Raw genomic sequence first — 27,602 nt, 5'->3', positions numbered from 1 at the left:
GACTCAGTCACATGAAGTTTTATAAGGGTGAATTGGCTCCCGCTTAATTGGTCTGGGGCAGTTGATAGGACTTTATTTACAATGCATGTGAGAGTCATAAGAAGGTATGAGGATAGAGCAGGTTTATAAGTGTTTGCATGCCCTTTGCCTTGACTTTTTTTTTAAAGAAAGAAATAGAATGAGCTGATGTGCTGTAGACAAAGAAGAACATCTGAATAAGTGAAAGGCTGTTTATTCAAGCAGAAAGCGCCGAATAAAAAAGGTAGATAGTTGGCAACAATGTAATGTTTTCTGGTGGAAATGGCTGAGATTCATTCAACTTTATTTAACAGCTGCAGAGTAACAACGGTGTCATGGGACAGCCGATATCTTCCTTATTCGCACCTCAGCTCAAGGGGGCTTCCTGTCAACACTTGACAGCAAGAATAACCCACCATACCTTAGTTATTAGTATTTTTAATAATTCATTTATCAATATCTTTGCAATATTACAAAGAAAAATATAATTTAAAACTCAGAAACGATTTTTAATTTCCTCAGTTGTTTAATGTGGCAGTGGCTGGTCATGTGACGTTGTTTACTTATAAGTGGTTTCTTTATGCTCAGCTGGAGGCTTTCTAAGGCCCTGGTTTATCAGTAATGCATACACTTCTTCCTTTTTACTTGAGATATAGTTGTGTGAAATACACTCAAATCTTTGCGACACATTCATTATTTTCTTTCCTCCATTGTGTCACCAGACCCTTTCCTGTGACTCCTCAAGACTCCCTACTGTCCTGACACTGCCTCCAGGTTTCCATGGATACAGTCACATGACACCCTTTTATTCAGTCAATGCATGTATTTTATTCAGTCAAGGCAGCAAGGGAAAAGGTTGGGGCTCATATAAAAATGGTGTTCGTTGGTCAACGTTTAATAAGGCTATCAAGTGTCTTTTTAGAGACATATTGGTTGAATTGCTCACAAAAATGTGTATGATATATTACTACTTATTTCTATTTATTTAGCCCTACAGTACCAGTATAAAGGAAAACAACGAATACTAATTAGTTTCTTTAATGGGATCATTTTCACATTACGTTGTTTCTTTAATGGGTTAGTTTTCACGTGACAAAAAGGTTACGTAAATGTTTTGATCCAATGCAAATCATGTTGACAAAGCGCTTTAATGTTGCTGTGGGTTGTTTCTGAGTCACTGAGGACTGTTTGTTAAGTCTTGTTTGAACAGCGACTGGATTACAAACAGCACGTTGGTCTGCAGGTTGCGTTTTCGTTTTGAGTTGGCGTGCGATACGCGCAGAATGACACCCACGTGAGATACCATGCCTTCTGTCTCTGCTTTCCCATTGGCTGCTCTAATCTAATGTTTTATTAATCACGTAGGGGCGTGGCTTTGTAGTTGTATCGCGTAAAAGCTGGATTTGACAACTACATTTTTAGGCGTTTAGGGAGGCGTATTTAAACAGCAAACAAAACGTTGATACCACACGTTTCTCTGAGGTTCTTAAATTTCGCCATTAATCGTGATTTGTCGAATGCAAGCGACCATGAACAACGGGGCATGTCCGTGGTTTAAGAAATTAATACGTGGGCGGGGTTAGGATGAAGGGGCGGGGTCGAACTGTCTGTACAATGGCTCGAAATGTTGACTGAATACCATGAACCGCCATCTTGTCGTGACTCCTCTACGTGCGTGGAAGATTTGAAAGGGGGGTCCAGTCACGTCTTTTCTTTAATTTTATTATTTTTGAATAGGTGTGAAGGTCGGATCCCAAACAGAAGCTTTGAATCCGGCTAGTTAGTGTTTTTAAATTAGTTTCAGCCATTGATTGTGGACCCGACAATACAGCGAACAGAGATGAGCATCGAGACGCTGTTAGAGGCGGCGAAGTTTTTGGAATTGCAAGCCCAGCAACAACAGAAAACACGTGGTAAGAAATTGAAAGATCACGGGACAGTGGGGACGCAAACCTTCACAAATGGTAGTGCGGGACTTGCCAAAACGAACCAGTGTTCTGTAATGTCGTGTCTTGTTAATTTGTATAAAGCTATTTGTTTCATGGGATGTCATAGCCTGCGTAATTAGAATGTTTGGCGGAAGGTGGCAGAAAATATTGGCATAAAAACGTCAAGTTAATGATAACACGACACGTGCTTTTTGCAAACGTTCTTGCTTTGCGCTTATTTTCAAGGTGTATCAAACTATTACTATTCGAAGTGACAGCTATGCACGAAAATGGATGTTACGTATATTTTCTTAGACTGCTGGGAAAGTTCGCGACCTTACTTTTTATTGCAATGCAGTGGGCTTCGGTGCCTGTGTTGGAAAACATAACGTTAACGTTACCTGCTTGCTTGAAAGGGCGGTGGCTTACAAGTACGTGCTCGAGTGCCAGTTGCGCTGTGTAACCGAACGCATTACCGGAAAATCACACTCATTCACATCTGCATTCTGAATGAATATAACGCTTTATTTCACGTTCGTAAGCAAAGTGGTGCATTATTTATCGATTTTAGATAATCTGACTATTCTTTTTCCCTCCCGCGCTCCGTGCGTCTACGACTGGCGCTTTCTCAAGCATTTCAGTCATGTGTCCGATTTAACCACGCCCCAATGACGTGTCGTCTCGATCATGCCTTCTTACAGGATACGCGCGAACGAACCCCTCCCCCTTTTTTCCATGTGCGCGCCAGGCGCTGCTTGCGGCAAGAGGGAAAGTAGGACAGAAACCCACTGCTTTCTTTTCAAAAATGTTAGTTATATAACACACTTTACAAATTTGAATAATCGTTTTGCACTAGTGCATGGAAAGAGCGACATACTTTAGAAGAACGTCATTCACGAGCTTATTTGTAAGCTTTTTGTATCGCACAACATTATAGAACATAAGTAGTCAGTAATTTTACTATTTCAACAAATGATGGCAATGTTCCCAAGCGGTTTCATTTTATTTTCCATTTTTGCTGACTTTGTGGCTCAGCATGTGACTCTGTAAAAGCATTTAGTGCACTGCACTCCGGTGCATAGATTTATTCCATGTACAGCCGTGGCCAAAAGTTTTTGAGAATTACACAAATATTAATTTTCACAAAGTCTGCTGCCTCATTTTTTATGATGGCGAATTGCATATACTCCAGAATGTTATGAAGAGTGATCAGATTAATTGAATTTTATTGTAAAGTCCCTCTTTGCCATGAAAATGAACTTAGTCCAAAAAAACCATGTACATTCCGTTTCAACCCTGCCACAAAAAGACCAGCTGACATAATGTCAGTAAGCGCGTTTCCATCACTCTGGTTTTATTCGCATTTTGAAGTTTCGCATCAGAAACGAGTGATGGAAACGCCAAATTTCGAATTAAAAATCCTTAATTTGCAAAAAGTTTTTACGCTCGCTTGAGGTGGTTTTTCATTTTTTCGAAAAAGGGTTAATGCGAATAATGGGAGATGGAAACGCATTTGCCGAATAAATTCATCCAAAAAGTCACGTAAATGAGACGGCGTAACCTGAATAACTAGAGTAATGATCTTGTTACACAGCATCAGAAATGTTGTGATGGTCATTCTTAAATGCCTGAGCAAAGTCGTCAAGTATTTCTGTAATTGCCTCTTAGAACTGTCAGGACTGTGTTTCCCAAACAGCAGGCATCCACAAAAGCACAGCATTTATTGTGTTTCGTAATCGTCTGCTTGCGCAAGTATTACTCTATATGAAAATCATTATATTCAGTGGCTTCTCTTACATTTCTTACTGATATTAGTGGCAGTTTATTAGGAAGTGACGGTTGACTATTTGGATGGAAACGGTGCTTATTCGAAAATGTTTTATGCGATATTCCAATTTTGCGCATAAACTAAATTCGCAACTTTGGATGGAAACCTGGCTAGTGACTCTCTGGTTAACACAGGTGAGAGTGTTGACGAGGACAAGGCTGGAGATCACTCTGTAATGCTGATTGAATAAGAATAACAGACTGGAAGCTTTAAAAGGAGGGTGGTGCTGGAAATCATTGTTCTTCCTCTGTTAACCATGGTTACCTGCAAGGAAACATGTGCAGTCATCATTGCTTTGCACAAAAAGGGATTCACAGGCAAGGCTATTGCTGCTAGTAAGATTGCACCTACATCAACCATTTATTGGATCATCAGAAACTTCAATGAGAGAGGTTCAGTTGTTGTGAAGAAGGCTTCAGGGTGCCCAAGAAAGTCCAGCAAGTGCCAGGATGGTCTTCTACAGTTGATTCAGTTGCGAGATCGGGGCACCACCAGTGCAGAGCTTGCTCAGGAATGGCAGCAGGCAGGTGTGAGTGCATCTGCACGCACAGTGAGGCCAAGACTTTTTGAGGATGGCCTGGTGTCAAGAAGGGCAGCAAAGAAGCCACTTCTCTCTAGGAAAAACAACAGGGACAGACTGATATTCTGCTAAAGGTACAGGGATTGGACTGCTGGGGACTGGGGTAAAGTCATTTTCTCTGATGAATCCCCTTTCCGATTGTTTGGGGCATCCGGAAAAACATTGTCTGGAAAAGAAAAGGTGAGCGCTACAATCAGTCCTGTGTCATGCCAACAGTAAAGCATCCTGAGACCATTCATGTGTGGGGTTGCTTCTCAGCCAAGGGAGTGGGCTCACTCACAATTTTGCCTAAGAAAACCGCCATGAACAAAGAATGGTACAAAAACATCCTCCGAGAGCAACTTCTCCCAACCATCCAAGAACAGTTTGGTGATGAACAATGCCTTTTCCAGCATAATGGAGCACCTTGCCATAAGGCAAAAGTAATAACTAAGTGGCTCGGGGACCAAAACATCAACATTTTGGGTCCATGGCCAGGAAACTCCCCAGACCTTAATCCCATTGAGAACTTGTGGTCAATCCTCAAGAGGCGGGTGGACAAACAAAAACCTACAAATTCTGGCAAACTCCAAGCATTGATTATGCAAGAATGGGCTGCCATCAGTGAGGATGTGGCCCAGAAGTTGATTGACAGCATGCCCGGGCGAATTGCAGAGGTCTTGAAAAAGAAGGGTCAACACTGCGAATATTGAGTCTTTGCGTAAACTTAATGTAATTGTCAATAAAAGCCTTTGACACTTATGAAATGCTTGTAATTATACTTCAGTATACCATAGTAACATCTGACAAAAACATATAAAAATCACTGAAGCACTAGACTTAGTGAAAATTAATATTTGTGTCATTCTCAAAACTTTTGGCCACGACTGTACAGCTATCTTTATATGTTAGTATTAGGAGTGTGACAAGACTGGGTTCACGAGAACATGACGAGACAAGAACTTTTTTAAAGAAATCCTCAATGATGAAATATTTAGGGAAAAATAGTCTTTTATTCACCTTAAAACACAAAATGCAAAAAATGTAGTCATTATAAAATCACCTTGTACTTTATGAAACAAATTAAACTTTATATTTGAATGAATTAGACTATGCAGTAATTGCACAAAAAATATGCTTTGTTTTCTTAATAGGCAAAGCTTTTAGTAAAGAGCTGTGGCTGTTTTCTCTATATGCTTTTGCATAGTGCTCGACTGCCCGTGTTAGCAGAGGTGGCGATCATATCACAATGTCAATCCTTCTTCTTCCGCTGACTGAACCCCCCCATAGCCTTCAGAGAAACGGTTAAAACTACATTAACATATCATGTTTTATGCTTACATTGCACACAAGTAAGAGACGGATGATCTGTTTTTGAAGAGGTTTGCCTGTGAATGTATTTAAAATAACGTAATGTGAACTTGCAATTGCTATACTTGTGGTACAGTCAGCTCATCTGCTGACCAACCGCGCGCTGCGGGAACTGCCGTAAACAATCCTGCTTAAAGTGATACTTCACCCAAAAATGAAAATTCTGTCATTTTTGTTGTTCTGTTGAACACAAAAGAAGACATTTTGAAGAATGTAGGACAGCAAACCGTTCTGGGGCACTTTTGACCACCATTGTTTCTTTCCTACTATGGTAGTAAATGGGTTTTGAGATCTGTTTGGTTATAAGCATTATTCCAAATATCTTTCTCTGTGTTCATCAGAACAAAGAAATTTATACACATTTGGAAAAACTCGAAGGTGAGTAATTGATGACAGAATTTTAATTTTTGTGTGAAGTGGCGCTGCAGACGTGAGAGACGCGCATGAACGTTGAAACCCGTCCGTCTAGCGCGTGTTTACATAACAAAACGGTGGGAAAGTAGCGCTGCGGGATGGAAAAGTACGTTGTCGAATGGCCGGGCCGGTAGTGCGCACATACATTGTACAGTTATTAGCGTGTTCTGTACAATAATGAAAACAGGTCACACCACAACAAAATGTGCACTCACACAAATGCTCCCAAATATATTTTGAGGTCACACAGGTATAGGGAGCATATTGCGATTACCAGTCGGATCTCGTGCCATAGTTAGTATACTAAAATATTTTGATTTGCCTTGATCTTTATTGGCTGCAATAAGTGCATTCTAGATTTATTGTAATGTTTTATTAAACTGTTGTTAAGATAGTCCTGAAGTTAAAAGGAATGCGTGTCTTTAAAGGGACTGAACTGTCACATTTCTGTCATGGTCCCTTCCTCATGTATTCCGCTTCCTTGTGTATTGTGGTAATTGGTTGTTTATTCCACAGTAACTACACATCTATCCCCCACTGCACCTGGTCTATACATCAATAGGATGCTTGCGTTGTTCTCGCATGGTGGAGACCAGTTGGGGGGTGGAATTCTGTATTGCTATTAAGTTTAAGTTGGTGAAGGCGGAGCACTTTAACTCACCCCCCTTTGCTTGACACACATGTGAATCTTAAGTCCCATTATCCCATATGTGCGCATGATTTGCCGGCTTCCATTCTAATGAGATTCGTGCCATCCCACGAACATACAAGCACACGCTCATGTGTTTCTCACTGCACATTATTACTAGGTCACCACAAACACGTGCGTTCTTTATTACTTCTTTGTATTCAGAGGATTTTCATTATTTTAATTACTGTTTTGATTGTTTTATGACACCGCTTCGATGATATGAGGAAGCAATTTGATTCAGTTATTTGTACTACACCCTTACGTTTTTAACAGGTTGCAGTAGTATCTCTTCTTGAGGGTTAAAGGAGTAGTTCACCTTCAAAATGAAAATTCTTTTATCATTTACACGTCATTTCAAACCTGTATGACTTTCTTTCTTCCGCAGAACACAAAATAAAATATTTTGAAGAATGTTGTCAACAGCCCCCATTCACTTGCCCCCTTTACCCCCTTTAAGATGAAATGCTCATCGTCAAAATAACAAAGCAGCACTTGTTTTGGATTGTTTTGTTTAGAATTAAGCATTTCCAGGATAAGTGAGCTGATTGTGGCAGTTGTGGCCTAATGGCTAGAGAGTCGGACTCATGACCAGAAGGTTGCCGGTTCGATTCCCAGGGCCGGCGGGTAACAACTGAGGTGCCCTTGAGCAAGGCACCTTACCCCTACTTGCTCCCCGGGCGCTGCAGTGATAGCTGCCCACTGCTCCGGGGGTACGTGTGTTCACTACTCTCTGGATGGGTTAAATGCAGAGGTCACATTTCGTTGCCTTGTACTTGTACATGTGCAATGACAATAAATTGAATCTAAATCTAATCTGATGTCTAAATGCACTCAATATCTAAATTTAACACTGTTTAAGAGTAGCAAAGATGAAGATTCGATTACCCACACACTTCGTATGTTTTCCTTTAGTCAGACAAACAGGTTATCCCACCCTAAACTCCAGCTATTGGTTGAGCCAGCATTGGCTATGTCCGGCTACTCAAACAAACACAACAATGTAACAAACTGCCACATGGTTTGCCCTCTTGGGGGTAGTCGGTCATAACAAGGTACCCCCTCAACATTATGATAAATTATCTTCTACGTATTTTTATAAAGCAGTGTCAGATTGGGTGCAATAGAATGTCTAATTGATGCCAACAGGTTTGGCAAAGGTCCTGGGACAGAAGGCAGTGTAGAGGTAGGGCGGTCTAGGATCATCACATTTCCAGTCCTGAGAAACTCTAGCCTTAAACCTGTACATGATGTGGTCGGAGTAAACTTTATCCCCAACTGTTAAGCAGAAACACACATTTGTCTGTAAGCACACAAAACGGTCCTTCAGAGGAAATCACTGCGAGGTAGACGCAATCTCTGTTTTGAACCAAGCTGGGCCATTGACCTACATTGATCTGTGGCCGATTTAGATCCATAATATGTCCCAGTTTTATCCCTTCACACATGGTTAAAAACAAAAATGTCCCATTAGTCGCCATTTTAAAAAATGTATGTGTATGTTTTAAGAGCAATTCAAAAAACAGAAAAATTGAGTTTGTCAGAATTTAAGCGTGAAGGATTAAAGGGATGATTTAACGCTGTTTCATGCATTCTGACTTCTTTACAATGTTAAATGTGTGGCTTCTCATGCTTAACATGGTCATCTTGTTAAAAAACGGTTGGATGTATTAGGGATGTGCACAAATATTCGAATATTCGATCCGCAATAACTATTTGAATATTAAAAATGCTATTAGAATATTCCTGTTTTTCATAAGAATAAAACTGCGTCACCACAAGGTTAAGTTTAGGGCTGAAACGATTAAAGTAATTCGAATACAAAAAATCATCGAGGCAAATTTTGTTGCCTCGAAGCTTCGTTTAATCCATTTAACTACAGTACACACGGAGCACTGCGTTTCCCCACGGACCGTTATTACTGACGCACAGCCCGCTAAACTCTATTCATGTAACAGCGCTCTCAAGTCTCCCGCATTCACCGTGAGACACACGCATTTTAGTCTGTTCACACGCTCACGCGTATTTCTTATGCTGATAAATAAGTGAGAGCTTATTGAAATGGTGAACTGCTATTTTACTTGGGTTTAGTCTATTTTGTGAGTGAAACTTGTTTTCCGGCTGCATTGAATCCATAAAACTAGATGCGGACTAGTGGATGCCGAATCATGTTATTTACACACGTCATCTGTCTGTTAAGCAGTGAATGAACTGCACAGTTTAACGTGCTACACGCGTGATGCTCATAAATTTGTCTGCGTCTGCGCTGAATGAGGACATGAACACCTGAACTTCACCTCCAGAGTTGCTCTGAGAGTTTATTTCAGAACATTTTACTGAGTGAAGCTAACACACTAAAAAATAAGCGTCTTCTGACGACCTGCCAAAATAAAAGTCTGGTTAACTCGGTATTTTTATGTGGACAAATATATTACTATTTAATAGTAGAAAAAGAAACTAAAACTAATTTAGATAAACTAAATGCATCATGCACAAGCTGAAGTTAGTTGTTTACCTTTGAAATTATTCCTTCTATTTTTATTAATGTTTCTTATTTATACATTTGTATTAGGCCTATATTGCATTTTGAATGTAATATGGCAATGGAATGTACTAAATGGGATTAGTTTTCACAGATATTAATGTATGCAATTTCAGCAATAAATGTTAATTTTTCTAAAAAGGAAACAAATTAGTTGCTCATTTTAAGAGACCCGTCTTATTTTCTCTTGTATATTTAGAGTTGCTCTTTAATAAAGAAAAAGTACTTATTATCCGAATACCCGATTAATCGATGGAAAACCAGTAGAATACTCGATTGCTAAAATAATCGATAGCTGCAGCCCTAGGTAAGTTACGTTACAGAAGACCTTAGAGTTTGAACCGATTCATTTAAACTATTGAACTTTTCAGTCACTAGCGAATATAAGAGATCCTTGAATCATTTAAAGTGAACCACAGAGAATGCAAGATGTGAATGAGCGTTGCTCATTTAGAAAGACTGGTTAATTCAGTTGGCTATTGTGGGCTGAAAAGTTAGTTGAAATGATAAAAAAGCTTTATTCGATTAAAAAAACATTTCTGTTTGGTTGAATAAAATAAATGTTTTATATAACTTAATAATTGTCATTTTTATCTAATTTTATTAGAACTTTTAATATGTCAAACTCAAAGTCACTTTGGTTAAGCCACTTAAAGGTACGGTAGGCCTACGTGTGTGTGTACAAGATCAGGATGGCACCACCTCCGCCTCATTTTGAGCCAGGAAAAACCCTGTAGGCAGTGCTGTACGAGGAATTACTGTCCCTTTGGCTTTGGGATGTCTTACTCTTGCAACGCAGCAGTAAAATGCAACGATATCCGAAATGACCACATGCTTTTGTAAATCATCTTGAAACAGAGCCCTCTCTTCATCAGAGACGAGATACTTGTGGAAAATCTCTGTACAGTGTGTGTTTGTGTCTGTGTGTGTGTGTGTGTGTGTGCGTGCGTGCGTGTGTGTGCGTGCGTGCGGGAAGGGTGAGTGTGCGTGCGTGTGTTGTATGAATGAACGATCTGAGTTTCTAACAGTGAAAGCAACCTGTGAGCAGAGTAAATCTATTCACAGTCTGGATCAATAACCCTGTAAGTGTAAGAAAACTGAATATGCCTGACAGATTATGACAACGGGTCTAACAATTTTGCATTGAATGACTAAGAGGTTGCACTATTGCCAACAACATGTAATTCTCTCTTTTACATCTCGTTTTCTGTGTTTATTCAACAGAAGAAAATGAGCTTCAGGAAAAGCGACGTCGTGAACAGGAGGCTGAGAAACGGAGAGTCGAAGTGAACTCTTATACTCACCCTGTACGAATTAACCACATGACCCGGGTGGAGGAATCCGGTCCTGAGCATCGCTATATAACCGCACCGGCCCCGCCTCCTCCCCCCACTGTGCCCATCACTGTCATCCCCATCCCAGTGGTATCCTCCACTCCCACGGCACTCCCTACATCTATCAGCCCCTCGACAGCACCCCGTCTGACTTCGCCCAAAAAAGATGTCCACTCTCTGCCAAAGCAGCAGGCGCTTCACCAGCACCCCCTCATCTCGTCTCAGGTGAAAGCCGAGCCCATATCACTATTTCAGTTCAACGGCACCAAACCACACCCACCCCAGCAGCTCCAGCCTTACCCAGGCTCCATAATCACAACTACCCCGCATGCACTTCTCTCCCAGCCTGGACTTCCTTTGACCCAACCCAGCCCTGCAGCCAGAGGCAGCCCACCCGATGACCACCGTAATATAGATGGGAAGAAAAGACCTGGAGGGTGAGTCAGGAAGCGGTGGTATATGACCGTGTGAACTACTGTATAAACGTTTACTTTTATAGATGGTTTATGGCTGTGTGTTTGAGTTTGGGGTTTGTGAACCGACTGGAGTGTAAAAGACCTTGTGACCTGTGTTTACAGGGCAGGAACAAGAGAAGTACACAACAAACTTGAAAAGAACAGGTAAGTTGATCTTTTTGCCCATGGTCACCTTGTTTGTATTTTCCCTGTGGGAACAAAATCACGTGTAATATTGTGGTCATCTAAACGTTTAGTAAAAATAAATTGTCTAGTTGGTACACTACCAGTGAAAATTTTAGGATAACTTGATTTCTCATTATCTTGAAAATCTTTTAATCTCAAGGTTGTATAGCCACGGGAAAAAATAAGACCATTTAAAAATTATTTTCTGTTTTTCTGAATTTACTATTTATAGGTATGTGTTTAGGTAAAATTATCATTTTTGTTTCATTCTGTGACCTACTAACCATTTCTTCTAAATTTTAAATAAAAATATTGTTTCTATTGGCAGATAGAAACAGGTCAAAATAACAGAAAATATGCTTTGTATCTTTTTAGACCTCAAATACTGCAAAGAAATCAAGATCACTTTTAAGCAATTCAAAAGTACAGTAAAATATGTACTGTATTTAGGAAAAGTTCAAAATCATATTTTATGTGATAACCTTGATTTTTATCACAGTTTGTATGTGTCTTGTCATACTGTCAGTCTTTTGAAATTCAACAGACACTGGACTGGAATGACCACAAAGCATCTTGAAATGCTGATTAAATTAGAAATTGGAATGGTCTCTTATTTTTTTCCACGGCTGTATGTTTCAATGTTTGAAATCACCTCTGTAGACAAAAACATAATTGTGCCAACATATTAATTTCTTTATTAAAAAATATTTGAAATGGATAGAAATTTCATCAGTACTGTTTTGTGATGACGATTTGTTCGTTGTAGTCATCACTTGTATGCCAACCATGAGGTTTGTGTGATTTGCCACTATTGTTTGCAGACTTAAACCTTTCTTGGAATGTTTGTGATTATGGGTTTCTGTAATTTCATAGATTTTTAATTTATGTTTTGGTAATAAGTTTTGGGTACTGTGTTGTTATATTAAATGAGAATCTAGCCAATGTACATCTTCTAATATTAGGTATGTTGTTCACTGATAGGTGCACATGTTGGTGATCAATGTTAGACTATTTTACATCAATAGTTCCTATAAGCAAAATTCAAACACGCAGAGACCAGTTGAAGATTATAAATGATTTATTTTGAAGCATATTGTATAGGTAAATAAGGAATCTTACATGCCATGTGGCATTCTCACCACTTCCTGGATTGGTACCTCCTGTTAACAGGGTCACATTTATTCTTATGGGTCATACCATATTGCAATATGGGGCCAAATAATATATTTTAGGATTAAGGTTGTGACCAAGTGTTCTCAAAGCTGTTTAAAGAGGTGAATACTCGATAATGAGACATGTAATTTGAAGAATTTTCTGCATTGATTTTATTGTTTAAAGGTTATATGTTGTGTATGTGCATTGTGAGATTTTGGCACCCCCATAGTTGGTAGGGTTCTTCTATTAGGGAGGCTGGCCAAGGTTATTTAAGACAGTCTAGTTGTAACCTTAGGGGAGGTGGTCCTTGCGATGTGTATTGTCTTGCTGCCTAAAGTAACTATTTTCTTTGTTCAAGTTGCGACATAGTATGCACTGAGTCTAGTGCTATTATGTTTGTGAACTCGTGATTAGAATTTAGATTTTTTCCCTTTTTTTGTACTTTATATCTAGGGTGTCCATGTTTCATCTAAATTTTGCCCTCCATTAAACACTTTTTGGGATTATAATCAGTGTCTTCTGAGCCTTCCTACCACCTCCCCTTAACCAACTCGGGACACACTACGACATGTTTGAAAAGCTTCCCAGGTTGAGACCTCAAGAAGCTGAAAGATAAAATGCCAGGTGTTCGAGATTTTGCAAATTTTAGGCAAAGGGTGACAACTTTGAAGATGCTAAAACATAACATTGTTTAAATTTATTTTAGATGCTTTTAATCGCAACATAATTCCCAGTTACAACTATTCCATGGTTTTGATGGGATTACTATTATTCTAAAATGTAGAAAAAACCTAAATAAAGATTGAGTGAGTGGTCCTAAACTTTTGACCAGTAGTCTATAAGCATTTGAAATAATTTATAATCTTTTCTTAAAAATGTGGATGGATTATTTGGGAAATACAGGTGTACGCCAAATGTTTTTCTTTCTTTTTTTCAGACGGGCTCATTTAAAGGAGTGTTTCGAGACCCTTAAGAAGAATATCCCTAATGTTGATGAAAAGAAGACCTCTAATCTGAGCGTTTTAAGAAGTGCACTGAGATACATTCAGGTAAGAAAAACGTGTGTTAATAACTTTATGTATGTATACAATGGGCAGGATGGTCTATTTGTCATTCTCTGAGATTTCTCTAAATTTTTGCAATAGTTTAGCTTTAACATTTTATTAGTGCCTGTTTTTTAAAGAGCATAAATGTGAGGATGGGATTTTGAAGATGAGTAATACATTTGATTTGAGTTTTGACTGCTGATCATAGTTGTCCCCCTGCAGTGAGAGTAGAGCACCTTCTCTTAACCATCACCCTCATTTGTCTCGTGTAAACTGAGATTATAAACCACATCCAGTGCCACTTTCACACACATGCGAGCAGACCCTTCATAAGAAAAATCTAATCAAAGTATTCGTTTCAGCTAGGGCTGCAGCTATCGATTATTTTAGTAATCGAGTATTCTACTGATTTTCCATCGATTAATCAGGTATTCGGATAAGTACTTTTTCTTTATTAAAGAGCAACTCTAAATATACAAGAGAAAATAAGACGGGTCTCTTAAAACGAACAACTAATTTGTTTCCTTTTTAGAAAAATTAACATTTATTGCTGAAATTGCATACATTAATATCTGTGAAAACTAAACCCATTTAGTACATTCCATTGCCATATTACATTCAAAATGCAATATAGGCATAATACAAATGTATAAATAAGAAACATTAATAAAAATAGAAGGAATAATTTCAAAGGTAAACAACTAACTTCAGCTTGTGCATGATGCATTTAGTTTATCTAAATTAGTTTTAGTTTCTTTTTCTACTATTAAATGGTAATATATTTGTCAACATAAAAATACAGAGTTAACCGGACTTTTATTTTGGCAGGTCGTCGGAAGACGCTTATTTTTTAGTGTGTTAGCTTCACTCAGTAAAATGTTCTGAAATAAACTCTCAGTGCAACTCTGGAGGTGAAGTTCGTGTGTTCATGTCCTCATTCAGCGCAGACGCAGACAAATTTATGAGCATCACGCGTGTAGCACGTTAAACTGTGCAGTTCATTCACTCAGACACGCAGAACAGACAGATGACGTGTGTAAATAACAGGATTCGCATTCCACTGGTCCGCATCTAGTTTGATGGACTCAATGCAGCCGGAAAACAAGTTTCACTCGCAAAATAGACTAAAACTAAGTAAAATAGCAGTTCACCATTTCAATAAGCTATCACTTATTTATCAGCATAAGAAACACGTGTGAGCGTGTGAACAGACTAAAATGCGTGTGTCTCACGGTGAATGCGAGAGACCCCTGTAACATGAATAGAGTTTAGCGGGCTGTGCGTCAGTAATAACGGTCCGTGGGGAAACGCAGCGCTCCGTGTGTACTGTAGTTAAATGGATTAAACGAGGCTTCGAGGCAACAAAAATTGCCTCGATGATTTTTTGTATTCAAATTACTCGAGTTACTCGAGGAATAGTTTCAGACCGAGCTCAGGGAGCTGGGGAAACAGAACTTGTGTCACGGGATTGCTTCACCCTCCTTCCTCCGTTCCCCCTCCTGTAATTTAAGCAGCTTGTTTCTAGTATCTGTTTGAATTCACTAGAGCGGCCCAGCCTACATCATTATCTCTCTTTTCCTCTTTCTGCTGTCTGTTGCTCAAGCAGGCTTACGGTGTATTTATTTAAAGCACACTGCCTGTCAGAAACAGCTTTGACTTCTCCAGAGAGTTGTGAGTGTACTGGGAAGTGCAGGATCCGATTTAATCAGAATTGAAAATGCAATTCTATGTTGCGTTTGTTTGTCTTCTCTGGAAAACCATGTTTGTGATGAGATTGTAAATATACATACGTAAATGAAACTTTTATTAAAACAATCAAAAACATAGTGGCAGAATATTTCACTACAAAGTACAAGCCGTAAAACGCTTTACAAAGTTTACGATGAATTTGTGAATCTTTAAAAATTAACTGGTTTGTTTAAATGATTCATCATAATAAAATGATAGACTTAAATAAGTGGTCACCAACCTTTTTGAGCCCAACCGGTTGGCGACCACTGACTTAAATTCAGGACATTTTAGGAGAGTGTGTAAATCACACAACAATCATACTTGTTACTGAAAAGATACACGACTGAAAACTTACGTCACACTGGTTGAGAATGTGGTTAGTGTTGTTCCTACTTTGTTACTTCCCAGTAATGGACACAATCAGTAATCATTGTTGACATTAACATCAACATTGTTTCTAGTATGACGGGTTCGTGGAAAGATTTTGTAGTCTCCTTAGAATTCATGTTGAATAGTTGGTGTATTTGAGCCGTTTTCTTTTAGTCTGTTCTTTAATAATAATCTCTCTCTTTCTCTCTATCTCTCTCTCTCTCTCTCTCTCTCTCTCTCTCTCTCTCTCTCTCTCTCTTTGTTGTGTTGTGTTCCTGCTTAAAAACTTGCGTTTGTGCTTGTAGGTCACCGGGCTTCTCTTAATGTTGTGTTTTGCAACAGAGCCAGCAGGGTCACACCGTGTGTCCAGGTTCACCGGGCCATGGGCGGAGGCAGGCACGCGTGATTCACCTCCACGCGTTTGCCCCTGCATGCGCTCAGGTCCACAGCCCCTCCCACTATCCCCTCGCCAACCAATTAGCTTTTCCAGGGACTCCATAAGAGGATTTTTTGATGAGATTACTTTTCGTTTTATTTATCTTTATGGCACCCGATTTACCTGTGACATCACCGCTGTTGTGTCCATTGTGAGTCCCAAGTGAATTAATAGATAAGTATATTTGTTATCGCGACGTTTAATGGAAAGAAAGATTGACAGATTATGTATTAAGGTTGATCTGTTTACTCCTACGTTGGGGAAAACAAAAGCTCCGTTTCATTAAAAGCAAGTTTGCTTATCGAGGAAACAGACGAACTCATTGCACCACAGTACATTGCTTTGAACATTGTACTGCTAAAAAAACAGTCTCCGGAGTTTCCCTGCAGTACTGGCTGTGTCATTTCTTCTAGTCAAAGCTCCTCCTCCACTCCTCCCCCTGCGCTTGTTTCCTGCTACACTCCTCTCTCTCTCCACTCGCTCGACGTGTTCCCTGCCACATGAGTAGCGAGCACATGGCTACACAGAGCCGCGTGACGTCACCTCCCGTGACGGCCCCATCCTGGCTCAGTGCCCCACTGCTGTTCTTACCAGAGCACGGCACATCACGCTCGTACTAGAGCGAAATCTTAGCTTAACCACATCCCCAAAACTCTCGCATTAGCTGCTGACCTTTTTTTAGGAAGTTTAGCAAGTTGTTGTGACACTTTTTTGTTATTTTAAAGGTGAATTCCAGACTAGTGGATTGTTCTCTCCTAGGTCGTTTTTGTGCGGAGTGCAGAAACGAGATGATCAATTTTGGTTCTTTACTTTAGTCCAAGAGTTAAACTAATACTATTCAGTGTTTCTTTGACATTGACATCAGCCCTGATGTGGCATTATCACCAAGGTTGTGATAGATCATATCACCAGGATTTTAAAGCCAGAGTCACGTGATATGCCTGATTCATTTCCTGTCTTTGTGCAGTGATGTGTGTCAGCAGTAAAGAAAGGGTCAGTTGGTCATCCACATCATACTCCTCAGAGACCAGTGTCTTGTCTTTTTGCGTAGGATCACACGCTTCCTGCTTTGTAGTGGCATGCAACACATGTCATATACAGTATACACGTGAACATTCTGGCCAATGAGAATAAAGTGTGTCAGTGTGTCATCATAAAGGCTTTCGCAGCCGATTTTGAGCAACTGCAGCGCATGACCTAGGTGGCTGGTCTCGTTTTGCTCTCCTGGTACTTTAATGGCACATGTGATCGTAAGGCGGCTGTAGCGCCGATCAAAATCGGACAAAGTTTCTAACCAGAATGCATTGCTGTTGTCAGGCGGCTGCAGATTCTTGCGGCGCCACATGAAGTCGAACAAGCCTTATGCATTTTTCCCATAGATTTTTGGAAGATCGCAAAAAATAAGCTCTGTGATTAACAAAGGTTTATGATGTTTACACGTTTTGTCTATCAAGATAATCTTTACAAATTAACACCACATGTGTTACTTTTGAAGCCGAAATACAATCGGCAGAAGTAAAAAGCTAGCAGGATGCTATAAACAGACTACACTTAAGGTCGCTCGATATCAACGTCACCACCACCAAGCCTCCGACAACTCTTTCAAACATTATTAAAAATATGTTCCCTGGTAAGTAATTACTCCGTGAAGGAATCTGCATCTACGTTTTAAGAGATTTGTGCCCATGTTGCATTATTTGTGAGCTTTATATGCGCGTTGACGTCTAACGTCCCCGCCAAAGGAAGTAGTCGCTTTTAGCAACTTGTTAGCAACCGTCCGTTTTAAGACACAATAAGTGACAAACGGGTTATAATTGGTGTGTTTTATGTCATAGAATAAAAAAATGTGAAAATATTTAGAGCTTTTGTTTACAACAGACCTTAATTCGGGCGATTTACCAAAAACCCATTCAAAAAATCCATAGACTTTGGAGCGATGGAACCGGAAGTCCTAAAATGCTTATTCGCTTCTGGGTTTTGCATACAAAAATACGTCATCTCTGAGCCTTTCTATTTTCCAATAATCTATATTTCAGTAGACTAAAATAATAATGTGCCTAATTTTTACAGTCTCTAGTAGAGAGATTTAAGCCTCCTAAAAACTTGAGTTGCAAAGATTGACAGTTAAAACGAAATGCATGTTGTTGGTTGAGCTATCTCTGTGCTCATACTGACGCTGCAAACCAGAGACCCAGCTGTGCTCGAATAGACAGTTACCGAGTCACGGGATATCCTTCACAGCAGGCTTGTTTATGAGCAAGAGCATGGGTGCAACGTGGCCGACTATCTCTCGCTCTCGCTCTCTCTCTCTCTCTCTCTCTCTCTCGCTCTCTCGCTCTCTCGCTCTCTCTCTCTCTCTCTCTCTCTCTCTCTCTCTCTCTCTCTCTCTCTCTCTCTCTCTCTCTCTCTCTCTCTCAATATGACATTGTCTAGTTTTTTATGGTAACACTTTACAATAAGGTTGTATTGTTAACAATTAGTTAATGCATTAGCTAACATTTACAGTGAACAATCATTCTACAGCATTTATTATTTTTAGTTTGTTCATTTCAGCATTTACTTATATATTATTAAAATCAAACATTGTAACTGTTTAGATTAGTTAATGCACTGTGAACACGAATGATTGAATTGACATTAACTAACAAGAATTAATGCATGCTGAAAAACTATATTGTGGTGACAAACGATGACAAACTGAGGGTGAACATCATGTGCTTCATGTGGACACAGGCTGCGTCCTCCAGAGGTCTCATTCGAAGGCTGCTACGTCATCAAGGCTGTGTCGTTTCATAAAATCAGGTAGTACTCTCCGGAGGCACCCTTCAAATGCGACCTTGTTTGACAGGAATTCTTAGGACACATAAGCTGTATCCTTTGTTGCTAGAGATAACCCACAATTCTTTGCGTCGGCCAACTTCTGTTATTTGAATAAACAGCAACAGCTGCACATTCAATCAAATATGTGGTGTTTAAATGTTAGCAGTGTACAATTTGTGTCACTTTTTTTAATCTTAGCAGGCATATGTAGTAAATAGGTTTACAAGTGTTTAGTGATTTTTAAACGTTTTGAAACAGTAAGGCCAACTTTAACCAACTTTTTACCTCTTAAATCATGTAGAAATCATTTTAATTAATTTGACAGGTGTGGGAGTGCAACGTGTTGTCATAGCAACGTGGTACTTCCTGTTTCTTTTTCTGCCAGTATGTCCTACGAAGGATGTCTCGTTTAATTCTAAGATGAGAATCCTCCATATACCGCATCCTTTAGATGATGATACCTCTGGAGGACACAAGGACGCAACCTTACGAAACGAGACACAGCTACTGACTACAGAGACTCATTAGAAGTGTCTTAACTCAGCCCTTTGCCAGGCACTGTGTTAACAAAAAGCTTATTCAAAAGTAAAACTTGACCTAATTAATCTCCATATAGTAGGCACATTTTCATTGACTCTATCAATCATTAATACATATTTATGCTTTAATGTAAAAAAGTGAATGTGTGTCACATTCATATTATCTTTGTTGTTGTTTTTACATAACATTCAATCAATCATGATTCAGACAAGCTTACTTTAACAATACACGGTTTTCTTAGAAAAATTAAATAAACAATACATATCAATAAAAGTCGACTGTTTAGTGCAGACCGGGTCCTCATCCACATCCTTTTGCTCCTCAAAGCTGCTTTAGGCTATAGCAGGAGACGAAGGGATGGAGGCTCTGCTCTGCTAAACAGGAGTTCACTGGGTTTGGGTGTTTGTGGAGCAGCCCAAGCTGTGTGTGTGTGTGTGTGACTAATAGTGGTAGGCACGCACAGCTGTGGGCTGGAGCTGAGCCTGGTACAGCACACAGAGCAGAAGAGCTGTCAACAGGTCCCATCAGTGGTGGGGGTTGGGTCGGCGAGGGGCTGGTGTAGACAGCCAGGAAGGAATGCGCCTGCCCCCCAAGGAAAGGAGGGCTCACTTGTGGAAAAAAAGACAAGATGGCTCTTTTGTAACTGTCTTTAACAGGCAGACAAGAGGAAACGCTTCTATTAATATTTAGGGTTAGATATAGATGTGGGTACACACACACAAATATATAAAGAGGTACTCAATCAAACAGGCTTTTATACTACTGCCCAATGCAGGCTGCACACACGGTCGCATTCAGTTGCACGCGCTCCGTTACCGTGGCAACAGTGACGTTTCTTTGACTGTTGTCTTGGCGACGGTAGTATTTCCCAGCATCTCATTTGTTGAGACAAAGGCACTGACACCTCAGAGAGGAAGCGGGGCTTTCTCAGCCTTCTCTAGGAAGTGCCTTGTATCGATTGGTTCCTCGAGCTGTCGTATCCACGAAGACACGAGATGCAGACGGCTGACCTTATCGAAGCCAAGCTGCACTTCCTTCTTAATCTTCGCGCACCTGCACCCATATCGAATGACCAGCCTGGATCTGCATTCTAGGCTGTTATTATTTCTGCAGAGCCTTGCTTGTCAGGCGCACGTGGTGTGAGAAAACGATGAGCTGTGTGTGCGTGCAGTTTGACCAGTTTGTGTGCCATGAGTGGGTTGCCGTAAATGTGTATTCATTCTGATTTGAAGGGTATAGTCTGTCTCTGAGCTTCTGACAAGCTGAAAGCTTGAAAAATGGTCCGTGAAATGTGAATAACCTTAGGAAATCTTCATGACAGCATCTAGCGGAGAAACTAAATGTGCCATTTACCTTGTTTTCAAAGCATCTGTTTGTTTTTTATTAACTTTAGACTTCAGAAGTAAGGTCAAAAGTGTAGCCCGTGGTACTCAGACCTGCTTCTGGAGATCTGCCATCATGCAGTTTTGGGTTCCATCCCTCTTCAAACACACCTGCCTATAATTTTTATACGAACCCGAAGGCCTTGAATATCTGGTTCAGGTGTGTTTCATTGGGGTTGGTGCTGACCTCTGGAGGAGAGTAGATAACCTCTGCTGTGTTGTGTTGTGTGTATAGGCCTCAGCTCATATTTAGGAGTTTTCGACATCTCCAAAACTCAAGTGGCATTGGATTTATGGTAGATGAATGCTGGGGTTGGGCGATGTCTACCAAATTGGCATCGGACGATGGCTGCAGTGAAACGATGACATCGCCTTGCAGCGTTATAAAGTGAGGCCCGTCTGGCACGAGCTGCGCAGAGACACATATTCTTTATACAGCGCGAGCTGGGCAGTTATCAATTCAGGCGTGTGTCATCTGTACAGCGCAAGCTTCATGGTTATAAAGTGAGGCTTGATTGTATTGTCATTCTGATGTTATATTCAATAAAAGGGTTGTAAAGTGAGGTGCGTCCTCTTTATACAGCGCAAGCTCCACAGTTATAAAGTCAGACTAGTCTGATCTGTACAGTGCAAGGTTTTATGCCCCTTAGTCTTGTTCATATTTCTTTACAACGTAATTTGCAGCCCGTAGTACAGAGCAGCACGTGACGAAAGTGAAACATTTGTTGGAATCACGATGCTGGCTCAACATCGCCATGTCTATCAGCCATCGCCGATGGACGATGGCATCGTCTATTGGCCCAACCCTAGCTGCCACATATCTGTCTTGCAGTGAGAAGTCTTTAATTGGTTAAAAAATATTGTGCCAAGGACTAATGGGTGTTAGTAAAAAAAATTGTAATTATAATTGTTGATTTTCTATTTTGTTCATTCACATTGAACAAAAACAATTGAAAAAAAAAAGAAAATAGAAAAAAAACAATTGTAAATTGTTGATGAATGATAGCTATGAAGCATGCTAGACGATATTACTCATTTAGCAAGTTTATAAGACAACAGGCTTGTGCAACAAAACTGTTTCTCATGAAAATAATAAAATATACAAAATTCAGCTAGCCCGTCCACATAGAGACGCATTTAGCTGTATACGTAAAACTTATGTATCGTTTCGGCGTTTCGTTCAGACGGATCCGACGTTTTGGGAGCCTGAAATTGCTTTTTTTATTTTACCGGGTTGCAGAACGGATAAATCTGAAACAACACCCTTGCGTTTTCGTGTGTACAGCAAATCTGTATATTTTCTGAAACGATGATGTCATCACCCCACGTCGTGCAAGGGTTATGCGCATGCCTTCACGTATCGCAAGTCATCTTCTCTGTTTTAAGTGTATCTCTGTGGCAGAATTACAGCGCCACATACTGGTCTGGCATGTATACTACATCGTTTTGAGTTGGTTTCAGTGGTTTTGTGTGTACACTGAAATTTCTTGAGACCACTCTGTGTTTACGGAATTTTTTTTTGGCTGAGGAAAAAATTGAATGGGGAAAGCTCTGGGTTTGTGTGGATGTGGCCTAATGTGCATCATTTTAACCAAATTCATTTTGAAATTATGAGTTTGTTCTCGCGATGTTTAAAGTCATCTGTCCACATACAGTACATTCTGTCATTGTCGTTGGCACACAAATTTGAAATGGTTTAACGCAAAACCTGAGCAAACCCTTTGAGGTATTGTTGAAAATATTTTGACAGGAAACGTAAAAATAAACCAGAATTTGTGAAGTTTGTCATGGCTGGTTGATAGAAGAATTTGTGCAGTGCTAAATTGTTGCATACATGTGTAAAATATTTAGCAAAGAATATAGCAAGAAATGTATTGTACTATGCAACATTTTTTTCCTGGATAGTGTGTCGACACTTTCCAGACCTGTTTATTTCCACCTATGAAACGTTTCTATGCTTTTAAAGTTATGACCCAAACATTATTATTTGCAGACTATATACTTTATTTTTTGAGCGCAATAGTTTTGTTCATTACCTTCTATAGCACTGTCCAAGAAAATCTCCGAAACATTCAGAATTGAGGGTCAAATGAGTTTGTGCACTGTCTGTGTGTATTGAGCATAGTAGATTCCATCTGTTCCCATGTAATGCATATCACTGAGCAGCATGACTTTCCAGTTACATGGAGTTTATTGTATCGTAGACTTGCATTCTCTCTATATACAGACACTTTAATCTTTCTCCATCCATCTACTTAAGTGTTTTAGCTGCTGTTGTGTCCTTGTGCCTGTGTGTCAGCTGACAGAGAAGAGAAACTGTCGCTTAGATCCAGCCCAGTGTCTTAATCCTCTCTGCTCCTCCCATCTCACTCACCCTGTGTGTCATGTTTGTGAAGTTGGACCAGCATGTGTGTGTTGTGTTTGTGCACATATAAAGATGGTCACCAGTCACTCTCCTTGTTTGCCATGGAAAGTCTCGCTCTGCCCAAATGTCAACTTGTGATTGGCCGATCTCCACTGTTGTAGGCTCCTCCCATCGATCTTACTCTGTCTGTGCGTTCGTGCATACCAAGTGAATGCCTTCCCAGAAGTGGGAGGGGCTGTCATGCCTTGGGTTATCCACATGTTAATGTGTCAGTTAGCAAGAGGGCGGCAGGGTCCTGAAAGCATAACAGACGGTGGGGGAGTAGTGTTCTGGACTGACATGCAGGAAGAAACAGGACCCTGTGCTAGGCTGTTTAACAGATTGCAGGCATATTTATGCAGAAGCACATGACATCTACAGTCCGAGGAATTTTGGTTCACTTCCGTATTCCGTCAGTGTTGGCACTTGTTTATGGTTCGGATGATATGCATTCTCCTTATTTTTTGACAATATTTTTATTTTAAATTTGGTAGAAATTTTGTTTTCTAACTATATATTATGCTGAAAGTATTATTGAAATTATGATTTAAATCATGTATTTTAAAATGACTCATTTTTATTAAAGTTATTAAAGAAAGAGTCACCTCAGTATGTTCCATGGACAACAGTCAAATGTTGAGGCTATTACACAAATATATATGCCACAATTTTACAGTTAGATTTAACCCACAAGCTTCCCTTGGTTTATTTTAAATGTTGCTACAGATTTTTTACAGAGAGCTTCAGGAAATATCCACCATGAGTGCCCGTGGGCATGTTGGTGTTTTTTGTTTTTGTTGCTCACCAGAACATTCATGTGTTTCATCTCTTCCTGTAGACTCTAAAGAGGAAGGAGAAGGACTACGAGCATGAGATGGAGCGTTTGGCACGGGAGAAGATCGCTTTGCAACAGAGATTGGCCGAGTTGAAGAATGAACTGAGTCAGCGATTGGACGTTATGGAGATTGATTGTGTTCTCCGACAGACTGTCCAACCTGATGATGACCAGGCCTCTACCTCCACTGCCTCAGGTAGTATCTACCAAGTGCCTTGTTTGCTGTTGAGCGTAGAGTTGAGCGTAATGTGTACTTTTAATTAAAGTCATTTATAGCAAATGCATAACTCTGATTTTTCTCCACAGAAGGTGAAGACAACATTGATGAAGACATTGAAGACGAGAGCTTGTCAGCTACGCCCAATGCCTTACCCAAAGTGCCTCCTGCGCCTCATCCAGAGTTTAAAAAATCCCGGCCTGCTTCTTCCCTCATAACACAGCACGTTTCTATTCCACAGAAGCTATGTACGACTTTACCCCCCGTTCCCTCGGCTCAGCTATCCCCTGTCGTCGTCGCCGCCCCAATCACAGCTCCAGCTCTGTCCCCGACACCAGCACAGGCTCCCAACGGCCCCGCCTTCGTTTCAGCCATCCAGCAGCCGCATGCAGTGGTGACCCCGCAGACCCTACCTCCAGCCCACACTCGCATAATGACTGCATCCAGCCTCCAACCCACCGTCATCGCTCACGCCGGATCGGCATCGCACGCCTCCGTCATCCATACCGTCAACCATGTCATCCAGTCGGGCTCCAAGCATGTGGCCCATATTGCCCCCTCCAGTTCTGTACAGCTGGCTTCCGGACCTCAATCTATCAGCCATATCACGGTACACCCGGTGGCCCACCTTCCTACAATCTACCCTCAGCCTGTGGCGGTCACGCAAACCACCGTCATGGGCCACATCGCACACACGTTCTCGCACGGCCAGTTGAATGGCACGCCGGCCACCATGGTGGGCAAGCAGACGGCGATAGGTGCTCAGATGGTCACCCATCACCCTCATTTAGTCGGACAGACCGTCCTTAACCCGGTCACCATGGTGACCATGCCCTCCTTCCCAGTCAGCACGCTAAAGTTGGCCTGAAGCGATACTGATGCCTGGATAGAATACAGACACAGAGTGGTCAAAAGGTGATGCCCCCACCCATCCCACAACAATGCTGCATTGCAATCAAAATGAATTATTGAGCTACAGTACATTCCAAATGACAAGAAAGTATTAAAAAAAAACTTTATAAAGACTCAAATCTAAAACAGAGAAATTTATTGAATGTCTATTGCTATATAATGATATATAATAACAGAAGAAAAAGAGAATTTCTATCTTTATGTGTGGGATAAGGCAGAGTTTGATGTTTAGAGTGCTCATGTGCTACTCGGTGTATGTTTTAGGCCCTATAGTGGAATGAATAATGATGGAAATGTGATGGTCTGATCAGTTGAAATCGACTCTCGATCTGACTGCTTACTAATGGTTTGATACCTCACACTTTTTACACCTCATAGACTTTTTAGGCAAACCAGGTATACAGTTTTGTCTGTCACAAATCTCAACCAAAACCTCCTAAAGTCCCTACAGTTCTGTCTTAAAGGAACAGTTCACTCAAAAATTCAAATTTGCCATTTACTCTCCTTCATGTTGTTTCAAACATGTATTCTAAATATTGTATGAATCTTCTCTATATCCACCACTGATCCATATGACATCCAAACTACTGCACATTTAAGAGCCACGACAAAGATGAGCATTTGCATTTTGGTCAGTTCTGTAGCTTTAGAAGACTGCACACTACATTTATGGTGCTTTTATTTACATTTTATGAATTTGGACGAGAGACACTTTTATCCAAATCGACTTGTGGTGCTAATGCAATGCTCTACCAATTGAGCTACAGGAATGTTGAACTGTCATCGCATAGAGAAAATGTCAAGATTCTTTACATTTTTTGTCAATGACAGAATTTTCCTTATTTTTGAGTGAACTGTTACTTTAATATCACGTCACCTGTACCGCCTTCACTCAAACCATGTAGTTATGCTGCGTTCGAGACACCTCGTAACTGAGATATTTCCCACTACAGACGTAGTAACGTCTTGTCTCACATTAATAAAATAAAACATTAATGTTACTAATGATTCATTAAAACTTTGCAAGTGTCTGTTAACATTAAAAGAGCACCGTTCCATAAAGTATTTCCGGGTCGAAGTGGGAATTGTCGAATTTCCGAGAGCATGTGAAGGCAGCATTAATGACGGACTAGCGTCATTATCAGTAAACCATGTAGTTGACCGCGACACTGAGCACATTTCGGATGCTTCTATATGAAATATTATTTTGCAGAGTTTACGCCATTTGGTCGTTGTACTCTAGCTGGCATAGAGTCTTGTGTTTTGTGACTGTCACGCGAATAGTTGGAGGGAGTTTGACAGCAGTGCCTTTTCAATCTGCAGTCCTGTTGTATGTTCACGCCCCCTTATGTTCTCTGTTTGCAACTGCACTCATTCAGAAAATACGTTATTCAGTAACAGTCACCTATTTAAATCTAGATAAGCGGTATGTGAATTGCTTAGAGGAGTAAACAAATATGTTTGTGGAACAATTGCAAAGAAGTTGAACATTTCTAGATGTCACTGTGAATGTATTCCAGCGTTTAGACATGAGGCAGGCAACGGCTCATCTTGCCATTGGTGGTAAATGTTGGTTTGTTTTAGGTAGTAAAAGACTGCAGTCAGTATGTGGTTATTTGTAATTTTTTTAGGGTACATGTAGCAGATGTCGTGAGTGTTACGTTTATAAGTGTGTTTGTGGAATGAAAATGCATCTTTTTTTAGTTAAGAAAACTCACATGGGCTTTAAGTCTATCAGCGTTTGACTAATGTCGTTTCGATGAAGCTGAAAGGTGGATGTATGTCACCTTGTATTCCTTAATGAAATATTTTCACGCATTTATGTTGATGTCAGAATGTTTTAAACACGCTGTGTGTAGAGAGATTCGATTTTAAAAGAACACTGTGATATAGTTTGACTGTCCCTTATGAGCTTCTTTGACGTATCTTCAGAAAAGATGTGGCTGTTTTCGCATGTAAGGTTAGATGGATGATTCCTGTTTTCTGGTAACTCTTAAAATATGTTTATACATTTCTGGGACCATGGACAGTACTGTATATGTTGGGGCAATTTTTCTGACCTCTTTCCACACTGATATTATATATATACATGCATATATATATTTAGTGTGTTTTCCCTATGGAGAAAGTTTAAGTTGTATATAGCCTGTAAATTTGGAGCTGCGTATAGATCTAACTGTCCAATGTTATAAATAAAAAGAAAATAAATAAAAGAGAACAAATGCTAAATAAAAATAAATCTTGAAACCTTTACTAGCTGTCTTGTGATCAATTTAGACACAAAATGGTTTACGATGTATGTTTTCGTCTTTTTACATTATACCAGTTGTAATCATTCTGAATGTTTAGTATTATCTAAATCAAAACCAAGTCATTCAATCAAAGCCTTTATATGAGACATTAAAGTTGTGGCATTGTACATTAGCGAGAAA

General features: G+C 40.1%; 1 protein-coding gene across 1 annotated transcript; it reads left to right on the top strand.

The window, feature by feature from the left end:
* The first annotated feature begins 1,538 nt into the window (after positions 1–1,538).
* mnta (MAX network transcriptional repressor a) lies at positions 1,539–27,422 on the top strand. Its single transcript, XM_057350530.1, has 6 exons — positions 1,539–1,931; positions 10,573–11,119; positions 11,261–11,302; positions 13,416–13,527; positions 24,045–24,237; positions 24,348–27,422. The coding sequence occupies exons 1-6, from the start codon at positions 1,859–1,861 to the stop codon at positions 25,124–25,126; spliced, it is 1,746 nt and encodes a 581-aa protein (XP_057206513.1). The 5' UTR covers positions 1,539–1,858; the 3' UTR covers positions 25,127–27,422.
* Positions 27,423–27,602: the final 180 nt, after the last annotated feature.

The sequence above is a fragment of the Triplophysa rosa genome, linkage group LG14 (genome assembly GCF_024868665.1).
Source record: "Triplophysa rosa linkage group LG14, Trosa_1v2, whole genome shotgun sequence".
NCBI classification, from domain to species: domain Eukaryota; kingdom Metazoa; phylum Chordata; class Actinopteri; order Cypriniformes; family Nemacheilidae; genus Triplophysa; species Triplophysa rosa.
Note: the sequence above shows the minus strand (reverse complement) of the source record. Positions and strands in the feature narration are given on the sequence as shown.